The 12,458-nt window shown below is 45.3% G+C and overlaps 1 protein-coding gene across 2 annotated transcripts in view; it reads left to right on the forward strand.

Annotated features, from left to right (window-relative positions):
* The window catches only part of NOS1 (nitric oxide synthase 1), an 833,905-nt gene that overhangs the window by 717,093 nt on the left and 104,354 nt on the right, over positions 1 to 12,458 (forward strand). For both annotated transcript variants that reach the window (XM_069619207.1, XM_069619208.1), the window contains exons 11-14: positions 1,621 to 1,722; positions 4,873 to 5,067; positions 6,696 to 6,781; positions 11,942 to 12,086. In XM_069619207.1, the coding sequence (XP_069475308.1) occupies positions 1,621 to 1,722; positions 4,873 to 5,067; positions 6,696 to 6,781; positions 11,942 to 12,086 (528 nt within the window). The remainder of the gene's footprint in view (positions 1 to 1,620; positions 1,723 to 4,872; positions 5,068 to 6,695; positions 6,782 to 11,941; positions 12,087 to 12,458) is intronic.

The following is a 12,458-nucleotide window of genomic DNA, read 5'->3' on the forward strand; positions in this document are numbered from 1 at the left end:
GAAGACGGCGTCGAATCGACTGACCTGTGCGTCGAAACCCTTCGATAATGGCGTCGAAGACGCAGATCTATGCGTCGAAGGGATCTTCGACGACGGCGTCGAAGACTCGACCTTGCCTTTACTTGTGGGTTTGTGACACTCTCGAGTAGCTACTTTCGCCAGGTGCTGCGACTTGCAGCGTTTTGATTTTTCGGGTCTTTCACCCAGGGTATCACCCTCAGCAGTCTTCGAGGGGGTCGAGGCTGCTTTCTCGAAGACGCTAAGCATCTTTTTCCTGAATTCCTCCCACTCAGCCTGAGAGCTATGTTTTGTGGGGCAGGAGACCCTTTTTGGGGAAATGGAAGAAGACGACGAGGAAGGGGATCTTCAACGTCTCTTTTTTGAATGCTTAGATCTCGAAGAGTGATGGGAACTGCTTCGAGACCTAGAACGAGAATGTCTTTTGTGATGGCGAGGAGACAAATGTCTCGACTCTGCCGAGGAAACTTTCGAAGAAGTTTTAACTGCCTTACCTCTCTCGAGCTTCCCCTTACGCTCCTTCAAGGCTTTCGCCGTCATGGACATGCAGTCCTCGCACTCCGAACAATGGTGCTCGACTCCCAGGCACCACAAACAGATCCTGTGAGGATCCGTCAGTGACATTTTCTTTCCACAGTCTCGACATTTTTTAAAGCCAGACCGTGGAGTCATTGGTTCGGATGAGGACGCCATCGAGTACGAGTAGGTATTCTCGAGGAATAATGAAGTACATTTGACTGAAGAACTGAGCAACAATATTCCGAGGCACCACGAAGCGCGGGAAAACGGAACTGAGCAACGAACGCTGCACATGGCTATTTATGGGCATGGTGATGTCGGCGCCGATACAGTGGCTATCGAGGGACACCAACTCGATGGACGTCGTTGCGCAGCGCTCTCTACTGAGAAAAAACTTTCTGAGGCCAGCAAGCTGGAGACGAAATTATCAAAGATAAGGAATACGTCGGAGGACACAATCCCTTCGAATGATAGTTTAACAAACACACTTTAAAGCTTAAAGTCATTTTCAGCTGCCACCAAGTCCTTGATAGATAAATGACCCGGAAATGGTCAGACTCTTCACCTATGGGGGCTTAGGCCTCCACATCAGCTTGCACAGAAACATTGCCACTTCTAGAGGCGTTGCTAGGGGCGGCTGAGGGTGCTGTAGCCCCGGGTCTTTTGGTTGTAGCCCTGGATAGAAGCTCAGGGACTACAACCAAAAGGCTATAGCTAGCCCCAAATCCCGCCAGTCCCGACACTAACTTAGCCCCTGATCTTTTCCAGACCTAGCAACACCCCTGGCCACTTCAATACCATCCTATAGGTTCAAAGCCTCGGTTTGAGGCAAATTACAGTGAATTAAAATGTGAACATTTAAGGAACATGAGAAATGCTTTGCTTTCTAGAATGACTCTTGGGAGAGACCCTTTATGATAACCACTGCATTTAAGCGAAAGTAGGAGCCATTCTACGTTTTCTGTTGAAATACATGTATGTATGTTTGTCTCTCTGAATGTCTCCCATTCCCAAAGAACAGTTAAGAAAAACTGTTTTCCTGAATTTGTTGATGGCTCAATTATTGATTTCTCTGTCCTGCAGGAAGTCGCAAAGAAAATGAACTTGGATACAAGAAAGATGTCCTCCCTGTGGAAGGATCAAGCACTGGTTGAAATTAACATTGCAGTCCTGTACAGCTATCAGGTACTTCATGGGGTGCAGGAGAGGGAGCTGGAATGGAGGTAGTTGGAATGGGTTGGACCAGTCCCGGTTCTAAGGCAAAGCAATCTAAGATCACCACATAAGGTATCATGAACAGAGCAGAGCAGTAGCCTTTACAAGCAACGAAGGTATCTCCATTTCCAGAGGAAAAGGTGGCAGCATATAGATTTTCCTAGTCGGCCATGCATCCTTGCACTAACCCTAGGGTGTTCTGAGAGCAGAATGAGACTGAATTGTAAAGTTGTGGAGGGGAAGGCAATGTGAAGCGAGATGATATAGGGAGATCTACTTTCAGAGTGTCTAAAGGGAGGTCAGATGAAAAGGGAAGATCGTTAGGAGAGATGTGACAGCGTGAATTTGTTATTGGGGATAGACTTGGAGATCAAGATGTACATCAGTAACATGCTTGTAGAATGAAGATTGGGACAAATGTGTTTGGGGAATTGAATACCGGATGGAAAGGCGGTTATGCCAAAAGATTGGAGTGAATAGAATGGTTTGGGAAATGCGCTTGAAATATTACAATATCAAAAAGAATGCCTGGAAATGGGAGTCCATGCAGAGCATGAGGATATTCCTGATTTCTATGGGGCAATGTGTTGGAGGACTGTCCGCTGAAAATGAGTGCTCAGTTGAAAAGGAGATTTTCCGGAAAATGAAACTGTTGGGGTAAGATGATCCCTGGGTGAAAAGAGGGACCGAAAGGGAAGATGTTTCTGTCCGAATGAAGAGTGTACTAGCTGTCTGGGGAACAGGAAGATGGCAAGACGTGCCTGGAGAACTACAGGGTGTCCTGCTAGGGGGGCTTGGGGAAGGGGAAGAAGAATATCTGTGGACCACTGGGACGAGGATGATGTGTCTGCAAAGAAATGAAGTTAGATGGATGAATACATATCGAGAGAGTAGTGGGATGAGAAGATGTGTGGCAGTGAAAGGAGTAGGATATATACGAAGAAGTGGAAGTAGGTGGATGTGTCCGGACAGCAGAGGACTGATATGCTTGGGGAGTAGTTGAATCAGCCAAATTTATCTTGATGCAGTGAACTCAAGAGAAAATATGCAGAGAGCAGTAGGATGAGCAGATATCTGGGGGGAAGCCGAGTCTGACTGGGGGCCATGTCTGTTAAACATTAGGGTGAAGAGGATATGCATTGAGATCACCTGCTGTAAGAGACTATGCCCAGACACGTGGGATGAGAAGGATATGCGTGGAAAGCAGGGGCATAGGTCAATATGTTTGGAGAGCAGTAGAACAAGATGTGTGGAACGAAATATATATTTATAAATAGAGAGGTATGGGAAGAGGGCATGTGCATGGCGAATGGGGTGGATGAGGAATAGATTTCTTGAGAACATATGAAGTGGTTGGCATATATAGTAACAGAGACGAGGAGTGATGAGGTGGATGGACAGAGAAGTGATGAATAGAGAACTGTAAGTAGGTAAACATGATGCATCTGAAAAACCTGGTGAGGTCATTGATGTTCAAAGAGAACTGGGAGCAGTACATGTGTACTGAGCAGGGGGGTATATGAATGATGTACTTCCCAGCGAACATGTGGAGCTATCGATTTAAAGGTAAAAATGTCTTGCAAAAGGATATTTATGGAGAAGGGTAAGGTTTACCTAGAGGCCAGTAGATAGGATGTAAAGGGAAGTTGAACTTCTAATTGTGAGTTAAGCAAGTCATCAATCTGAAAATAAGAAATTGCAGGATTTGAAGGTCTGGAGGAGGTAGAGGTGGAAAAGCATTTGAAGGTGCAGAAAAACATACTAGTGCAAAAAAAGTTAAAGGCGCAGGAAAAGGCAGAGGTGCAGAAGGGGTTGAAGGTGCAGGTGGAGTTGCAGAAGGAGGCACAGGTACAGCAGGCATTGTAGTGATGGCAACAGAGCTGGGGGAGGTAAGTCGTTTTTTGGCAGTAAGGTGGCGCAATTACCTCCAGAATTTTGTGGAGATTTTTCTCTACTCCCGCCCTCACCAAAACCATATTTGGGAAGTGCGTAATGCAGCTGTAATTCATTATCACTGCATTACTGCGGGTTTGTGCTGCACTGCGCAACTCATAATGTGAGAAACTGGAAGATCTAATGGTTACATGTCTTTATAACAAATTAGGTAATAACGAATAAACATATAACGAAAAATATGTAACGACAAAAAATAATTATTTTTTTTTCTTCTTTTCTTGGGGTTGGGGGGAGGTACCCCCCAAACCCCTGCTTCCCCGTGCTAAAACCCCACCCCAACCACTTCCCCACAAAATGTAATGCTTTACCCCACCCCCACATACATTTTAATTTTCGTTATATAGTCATTTGTTATTTATTTTTCATTATAAAGACTTGTACCGATCTAATTTATGAATGTCTCAATTTTGGCTCACTCTGCGTAATACAACTAATGAAAAGAGTGGGCTAACGAGCTAGACGGGGAACCCTATTGCCAGAGGATATGTTTATGGAGGTCCTTCGGACACCTCACAAGTACTTGAGAGACAAATTCATTATCCAGAAGTGAATTTTTTGCAGGGACATTTTTAATCCTACATCATCTTTTCAAGAAACGTACATGCTTAGAAAAGGGCACACAGCAAGTCAATCAAGAGGCTCATTGAGTGAAGGGAGTATTGACAGGGAGCCGCATCCCTGGGTTGTTTTAGTTTGTATATCTTTCTTCCTGTAAGAGAAGCTGGTTTCCATTGTACTCGCACACAAATTTACAGTTACCACCTAATACATTTTTTCCAATGTCATTGTGTGGAGACCCACAGAAGGTGGCTGGATTTGGGAGGATTTATCGTTGTTGTTGTGCCGATGGTAAATCCTCCCTTTCTCTGGGGAGGGGGCAGGACCCCCAGCCAAGTGTTGAAGTTTTGCCTCCATCGTTGGAATATGGTGAATTAGTAAAAATGACTGTAATTTTCTTTCCACGCTGCCATTCTGACAATGAGGCCCAATTGCTGGGCCTCTAAATATTCCACATTGTTTCCTGAGTTTGGGAGAGGTTTCCACAATACTCTCTGGATTAGGTCATTCTGTTGAGCTCTTGTCCTCAATTTCACAATCAGTTTCATACCCCAATGATGGATGTTTTCTTTGACGTACTTCTCTTCTTCCTCTGCACCCACACAGTGTGACAAAGTGACCATTGTGGATCACCACTCTGCCACGGAGTCCTTTATCAAGCACATGGAGAATGAATACCGCTGCCGTGGTGGCTGTCCAGCAGACTGGGTTTGGATCGTGCCACCCATGTCCGGAAGCATCACCCCCGTCTTCCACCAAGAAATGCTCAACTATCGTCTCACCCCATCCTTTGAATATCAGGTGCCCATCTGTCAAAACCATTCAATCTGCTGTTTACCTGCACACTGCTCTTTTCACTAGCCCAGCTAACTCCAGCTCTTCTTGATTACCATTATCACTGCTTCTTCATCCAAACTTGCAATCATACAATTCCTGTTTTCATTGATTTCTTGGCAATCTCATATTCATGTGTTTTACTAATTACCCTTCCCTCCACTATAGCATTTGGACATTGACCAACCACCTCAGCCCAATCCTATAGGTCATCTCTCTGCAGAATGCAATGGTTGAGTACAAGACAGAGCGTGCATCCTTTCCCTGTATCTGCCTATGTCTAAGGTGCACACTGCGAGATCTGTCCTGAGACCACATACAGGTTAATTTATCACCACCTCTTCCATGGGGGTTTTCCCAAAAGAGAGAGTTTGAGGATTGGACTATTTATGGATAATCTACTGGAAGGAATCCATAGTTTATTTTAAATCTACTAATACCCAAAATTCAAGAAGGTAGCCTACACTACTGAAGGTGAAGGAATTGGAAAGTCATCTGAATAATTAGGCAACAGTACAGGTGCAAATGCCATGAGATTTCACGGAGGTCATTAGAAAGCCTTGCAATTCTGACGCAGCATCACACGGGGTAATCACAAAATGAGGAACAGGCGATCTAACTGTAGTAACTATTATTTATTTATTTATTTTGACACTTGTAAAGTGCACCAAGCCCTTAGGCATCATCAGCCCACCAAACAGAAAAACCAAACATGACTAACAAACGCGAACAAATCTCTTCTGAAAAGCGTTATTTGTAAATAATTCTCCTGCATGATCTTTGTAAATATCCTGAAAACCTAAATGGAATTTCCCATTGGGAGGGAGCGGCATCAAGGAGCCTGGCCCTGGTAATGCATGGATATCAAAGGAAAGCAAACCATATATATGGGGACCGGTCTCATACAGAACATGCAGCATAGCAATGAATTTGGGCAAACAAGACATAAGTTGTCAGAGTGATGGATTGTTCAGCAAGTCAATAAAGACTATTGACATCCAAAATGTTGTCTTGAGAAAAAGTGGGGTGTGAGGGGGATCTGAAAGCTCCGTGTGCATATTTGAAGGGAGTAAATGACCATTAAGGACCACCACATGTAATACTACTGCAGAGGGCAATGGTTCAAATGTACGAACATTCAATTCATGATAAGTACTAGGAAACATTTTCTGATCATCCAAACAGCAAAGTCATGGAAATTCCCCTAGCGAGGAGGCTAAAAGATCCTCACTGAGCTGTGTAGAGTGTGTTAATATAAGGGGACTGGACAGGATCATTAGAGTGCTTTCAGAGATACAGGCTGTTGAGTCTTCCACATAGGAGTGACCCGCAATGTCGTTACTGGTCTCACGTCTTCCTCCCCCTTTCATGGTGTCTCTCCTCCACTACTCCCATTTCTATCGGCTTTGCCATTTCTCTGCACCTCTCTGTGCCTTTCTTAATCCCAGTTCTCCTAGCCAGGACTGGAGCATGTTTGGGCCATAGCCAGGTGGAGCCTGCCTGGTTAGTGCCCAAGTCCCGAATGATATGGTATAGACACGTGTCTGCAATGCACCCAATCCGTTCTGAATGTTCCTCTTCTCTCCCACTGGCAGCCGGATCCATGGAACACTCACGTCTGGAAAGGTGTCAATGGAACACCAACAAAAAGAAGAGCCATTGGATTCAAGAAGTTAGCCAAGTAAGTCTGACCTTCAAACAATTCCATGATGAGCTGAAGCCTAGAGCTAGTGTTGGCTCGGCGGATGCACCTCGTTCCTAACCTGCAACGCCTTCTGCGGCTCTAGGAATGGCCTTGATGCAGGTCTGGTAACTTGACTGCTACTAATCATCCAGCACCCCTTCTTGTGCCATTACTTAGACCCCACCCAATCAATCAGGGGCCCTCAGCGCGGACATGGCGTGTTTCCAACTTGTTTATTTTAGGAAATCTGCACAGCTCAGCCCTTGAACACCTACACTGACCCACATCCCTCTGCTACCCCAGTAATGGAAACATACACAGCCCATCCAGTACACTAGCCTACTTCGCTCCCTGCTGGTCCAGACATTTATATCTGGTGTGTATTCTTGACATGAGAAGGATACAGCAGAAACACGGCCTGGCTTGAGGAGAAACTCAATAACTTCATCGTCCTCTGCTTTTCTCAGAGTTGTCCCTAGCTCGCTCCCCCTCTGGGGATGGGTTTCTTCAATTCCCACTGCATGTAAAATGTCTTCCAGTTTAACTTCACTTCCTGATTTTGTCTTCTGCGCCTTCCCAGTGAAAGATCAATTCAAAGTAGAGAGTCCCACGCTGAGTCATCGTCATGCCCACCTAAACCTTTCTCAAATCTTGAGCGAGATTTCCCCGTTGAGCTCTTGCTTCATATACCAGCTAGTGTAGGCCCTTCTTGCCATAGGGTGAATCCTGAGAGCAGCAGCAAGGTCAGCTGTCCTGTCGAAGATGTTGACAGGCCTATGTGTCAATCCATTGGCCACCCTCAAAGCCCAAAATCATTCTGGTCCCCGAAACCTTCCCAGATTTCTTATGGTTATAACAGGACAGCACTTTCATTATTACCCCCCTCATCCTCTAGCCCCCATCCCCCATTGACTCCTCCCTACCATGTCCATTTCATGTCTGAGCACAGCTTGAGTGATGTTAAGGGCATGCACTTTTACGCTGTAGGCAATGGAGGTGTACACTTACCATAGCTCAATTACCCTAGAGTTGACATGGGGCTAATTCCTTTTTTGCTTTTATGAAATTATCTAACTTTTTTGACTCTGATTAAAAGTCTTCTATCTCCCAAATGCCTTTAACTTCTGAAGAATAAATAATTCTTCCCATCCTTTCCACAAAGGGGCATTTCTATCACAAACAAAGTTTTTCATCCTCAAATGTAACTTACCGTCCTGATGGACATGTATAATTTGCATCGCTTGGCATTATCATCCTCATACATTTAGATACTTATTTCACCCTTTTGATAAATCATTATTAATTTATCGTGGGTGGAATGGCCCAGCACTATTGCTTCAAATGGGCAGGCCAGTGCCGCCCAACAAGTTGCCTTTATCTAACTTTATTGCTAAATGAACCTGCCCTCACTCATATGGCAATAGGCTAATGCATGAAGAGGCAGCTCAGCTGGGCACCTTGTACCAGTCTTATAGGCCAGGGACAGTTTAGTGCAATAGGCAGATAGTTGCCAACTGTATTGGTCCGTGTGATTTAAAGTAGACCATTTGATACTCGGTGTCCCCAAAATTCACTACTCATACTAATCACTTTGTTTCAAATGTAGGTACTTTTTATGCTTGGGCTATTTTCTATCCAAGTCCAACTACAAGGCCTAATAGTTACTATTCAGTCAAAAGTATTTATTAGGTATATTAGCATTACTTAAGTACTCTTTGCCAAATTACATAGGGGGACCAGATTAAAAAAATGGGACAGGCCATGGACATAGAAGTAGGACTAACGTAAAGACAAATACAGCTGTAGTCCTACTTCTATGTTCTATATCGCTGGCGTGTTGCGGGGGGGCGCGGGAAGGGGTGTGCTCTCATTGGAGGAGAGTGGCTGGGGAGGGGGAGGAAATGGAGGCGTAAAAAGCATTCACGCCCCCTTTTCACACATCCATTCACCCACGAAGAGTCGCGCCGGGCCCGATTTTGGGTTTTCGAAATCGGTCCCAGCAAAAACCGGGACCGTGCCACCCATACTTGCAAACCAGGGACGGGGTTTATAAAATAAAAAAAACTCCTGGGATCCCGTGATGGAGGGCGATTTCCCGGGGCTGTCCCAGGAATACCGGGATGTCTGGTCACCCTAAAATTACAGCACGTCCTGAGAAGTTAGTAGATGTAAGGTGTTTATTGAAGGTTTAAAGACTTGGTCGGGAAGGCTGTCTGGTTGAAACTACAGGGGGTCCCGATGTCTCTCTTGGTCTCAGCGTGGGCTCCATCCACCCTACCTACCCCAGATGTCCCCAACCCCAGAATCTCCTCAACGTAATCTAAATGAAGGAAACCCCTACTATCTGTCTTTCTAATCTTGACGGCGAAACCTAAGGGCCATGGCCTTTTCTATCTTTCTCCCTCTGTGACTTTCCAAAGGATACCGCTGGTCTGTTGGACTGCCCAATGTGACCAGGATTTCCTCTTTCAGTCTCGCTTCTATCTACCCTCTCTGACCTCCGTGACCTTCGTCATCTCCCTCTCTTTCCCTGTATCGCTTCGCTTCACCTCTCCCTTCTCTCTCTTTCTCCTCTCCTTATAGCTGCTCTCCTTTTCCCTTGCCATTCCATCACCCATGCACTACCTGCATCTCTCTCCTCTCCCTTCTCTTTCCTCTCTCTACCTGCATCCATCGCGACTTACCTCCTTCCCTAAGTAACCCCCATCTACTACTGTCTCCTGATTTTAACACGCTATGCCAGACTATCACAGCTATCTTCCCCTCTCCTCCTCCACTATTACTCCTAGTACCATCTTTCCCCCTTACACGCCACCACCCTCCATCACTTGCACCGTCTCTACATCCCCATATACTTATCCCCCCTCCCTCACTCTCTCTCTCTCTATTGTGGAGGAGACAGCAGTACGAGCAGACATATGCAATGCATATGTGCCTCCCCCCCTAATCCTTCATACTACCTCTGAGGAAGGGTCGGCTCTAGCATACACCCTGGTAGGCTGCCCACCCCAGGTCGGGAAGGGTTCTTGCTCCCTATATGACAGAGTCATGAGCCTGACAATGTCACACATCTGCGGAATGAAGAGAGTGCACATCATAGAAGATTGCTGATCAGCTAAAAACAGGCAGCGAAAACAGGCAGATTGTGTTTCATGCATCAAGAGATTACAGAGGGCAGTCATACACACACGAGCCTACCTCACGATGGACATAGAGACATAAACACTGACTGCCGAATAAGACTTACAGGCCGCCTATACTGTTCACCCCCTGTCTTTGGTGAATAAGGATGTCTGTGGGCGGCTCACATGTTGCTTATGACAGTAGAAAGTGATGCGAGTCCCTGTGCTGTTGTACTGGTCTTTTTTCTCCTTCGTATCTCTTATATCTCTCTCATGTTTCTCCGGTCCTGTGCCTCTTCTCCTTCCTTTCCCTCTTCACCTCTGACTTCTTCTTTGCGCTTCTTTCTTCCACCACTCTTGTGGCCTGAGCCTCTCTATTGTCGTTATGTTCTCTCTATCCCGTTTGCCCCTAGACTCTCGTCGCTATTTTTGCTGCCCTTTCTCTTGTCTCTTAGCTTCCTCTTCTCTCCACTGTTCCTTTGTTACCTACTCTACTTGCCTGCTGCTCTTTTTCTTGTTGTTTTATTCACTTTTTACTCTCTTCAACCGTTGACATCTTCCCTCTTCTGCCTCTTTTTCTCTAGCCGTGTTACGCACTCCACCACATTTCCTCTCATTTCTCTAACCTATCGCTCTCTCTCTTGTTCCTGAGTCCCTTCTCTCTCCCGCAAGCTCTTCATTTTCAGCAGCATCTTGCCATATTCTGCTCCCATGTTTCCACCTTTGTCTTCTGACCTCTGCTTTCTTGCTTTTCTTTTTATTTACTGACCTTCCTCTCTGCCCTGCGTTGTTCTCTGTCCTTTGCTCTTCTCTCTTCAGTTTTCGTATTCCTTTTTTCTCTCCCTCTTAAATCTTCTGTTTCTTCTCTCTTGCTGGCTTTTAATTTCTTATCTTTTGGTCTTCCCCTGCCCCTCGTCACTCTTTCATTGCTCTTGTCTGTCTTTCACCTTTCGCTAGTGTATCTCCGCCCTCTTTTCTCCTATTTGCCACTTTTCTCTCTTTCTCTCTCTTGCTCTCTTTCTGTCTCTCTGTCTTTGCTACCCATCTTTCTAATGTATCTCTTCATGCTCTCCTATTATATTATCCTTCCGGCCTCTTCTCCCTGATGTATCTCTTATTTACACCGGTCTCTCTTTTATCCCTCTTGCCTATTCCCAACGTATTTCTTCTCTCTTGTTTCTGTTTCTCCTTCTTCCCCTTCCATACCATATTTTACTTACAACTGTTTCTATTTTATAACCTTGCCTTTCTTTCTTCTCTCCTGTCTCTCATGTGTCGCTCTCGCCCCACCTCTCTAATATATTTCTCTCTCTACCCTGCCTCCACCTCTTCTGTCTTTTGTCTATTTTTTTCCATCTCACCTCTTCGTTCTGAAGCATCTCTTTTCTCCCACCTCTCCCTTCTCTGCCTCCTGCCTTTTATCTCTGATTTCTCTCTAATGTATTAATGTCTTTCCTGTATCGCTCATGGCTCTTCTCTCAAATACTCTATATCTCTCCCACCTTCTCTCTCGTCTCTGTTGTATTCCCCCTGCCTCTCTCTTCTAGTGTATCTTTTATCTCTCATCTCTCTTCTATCCCTCCTGCCGTCGGTGATGTGTCACTCCTCTGTCCTGTAGCTCCCTCCTCCCACCCACCTCTTCTTGCTGATGGATCACTCCTCTTCTTCTCTTTTACCCTCCCGCCGTTCCACTCTGATGTATCACATATTTACTCGTGTTTTTTTTATTTTTTCCGTATCTTCCCTCTAACATATCTTTTCAACTTCATGTCTCCTTTATCCCTCCTGCATTTTCTAGCTAATATACTGCGTCCATCTCTTCTTTCTCCTGCCTATTTTATTCATCCTGCGTTTTCTCTCTAATGTATCTCTCCTGTTTCCACTTTTCTGTCTTGTTCATGATATTAGTTCCTTGCATCACTTAGTCTTCCTGTTTCTCTGCTATCGTTCCATCTGTTGCACGTCTTCCCTGTCTAAATATTCTATTTATTTCATATTTACTGCTTTGTTCTCACTCCATCCCTTTTCCTATTAGGGCAGTGAAATTCTCAGCCAAACTCATGGGGCAGGCAATGGCGAAGCGCATGAAAACCACCATTTTGTATGCCACAGAGACTGGGAAGTCTCAAGTCTATGCAAAATCCCTCTGTGAAATCTTCAAGCATGCCTTTGATGCCAAGGTAAGGCCATAGCATTGGGTAGCGTGCATAAGGAAGGGGTGGGGGGGCTTGGAGGGGTGAGTGAGAGGGCAATGCACCAAGCTGGTCAGAGTACAGAGCTTAACATAGATAGCATACAGGTGTCTGCCAATCAGGAGATTCATTTTGAATGTCAAAGTTGTTGGAACCCACGCCCCGAGAACATTTCAATGGTGTAATAGGGGTATGTGTCAATCGCCTGATGGAGTGGAATTCATGAACAGGAATGTGGGGTAAATGTTGGGCCCGCTCTACTTCTTTCATTCTCTGTTCCAAACCCTCATACCCTCTGTTTAGAAAAAAGCTCAAGACGTACCTGTTCTATTAACCCTGTGCTGTATGTACCTATTGAAC

The sequence above is a fragment of the Ambystoma mexicanum genome, chromosome 10 (assembly GCF_040938575.1).
Source record: "Ambystoma mexicanum isolate Mex_15411 chromosome 10, UKY_AmexF1_1, whole genome shotgun sequence".
In the NCBI taxonomy this organism is placed as follows: Eukaryota; Metazoa; Chordata; class Amphibia; order Caudata; family Ambystomatidae; genus Ambystoma; species Ambystoma mexicanum.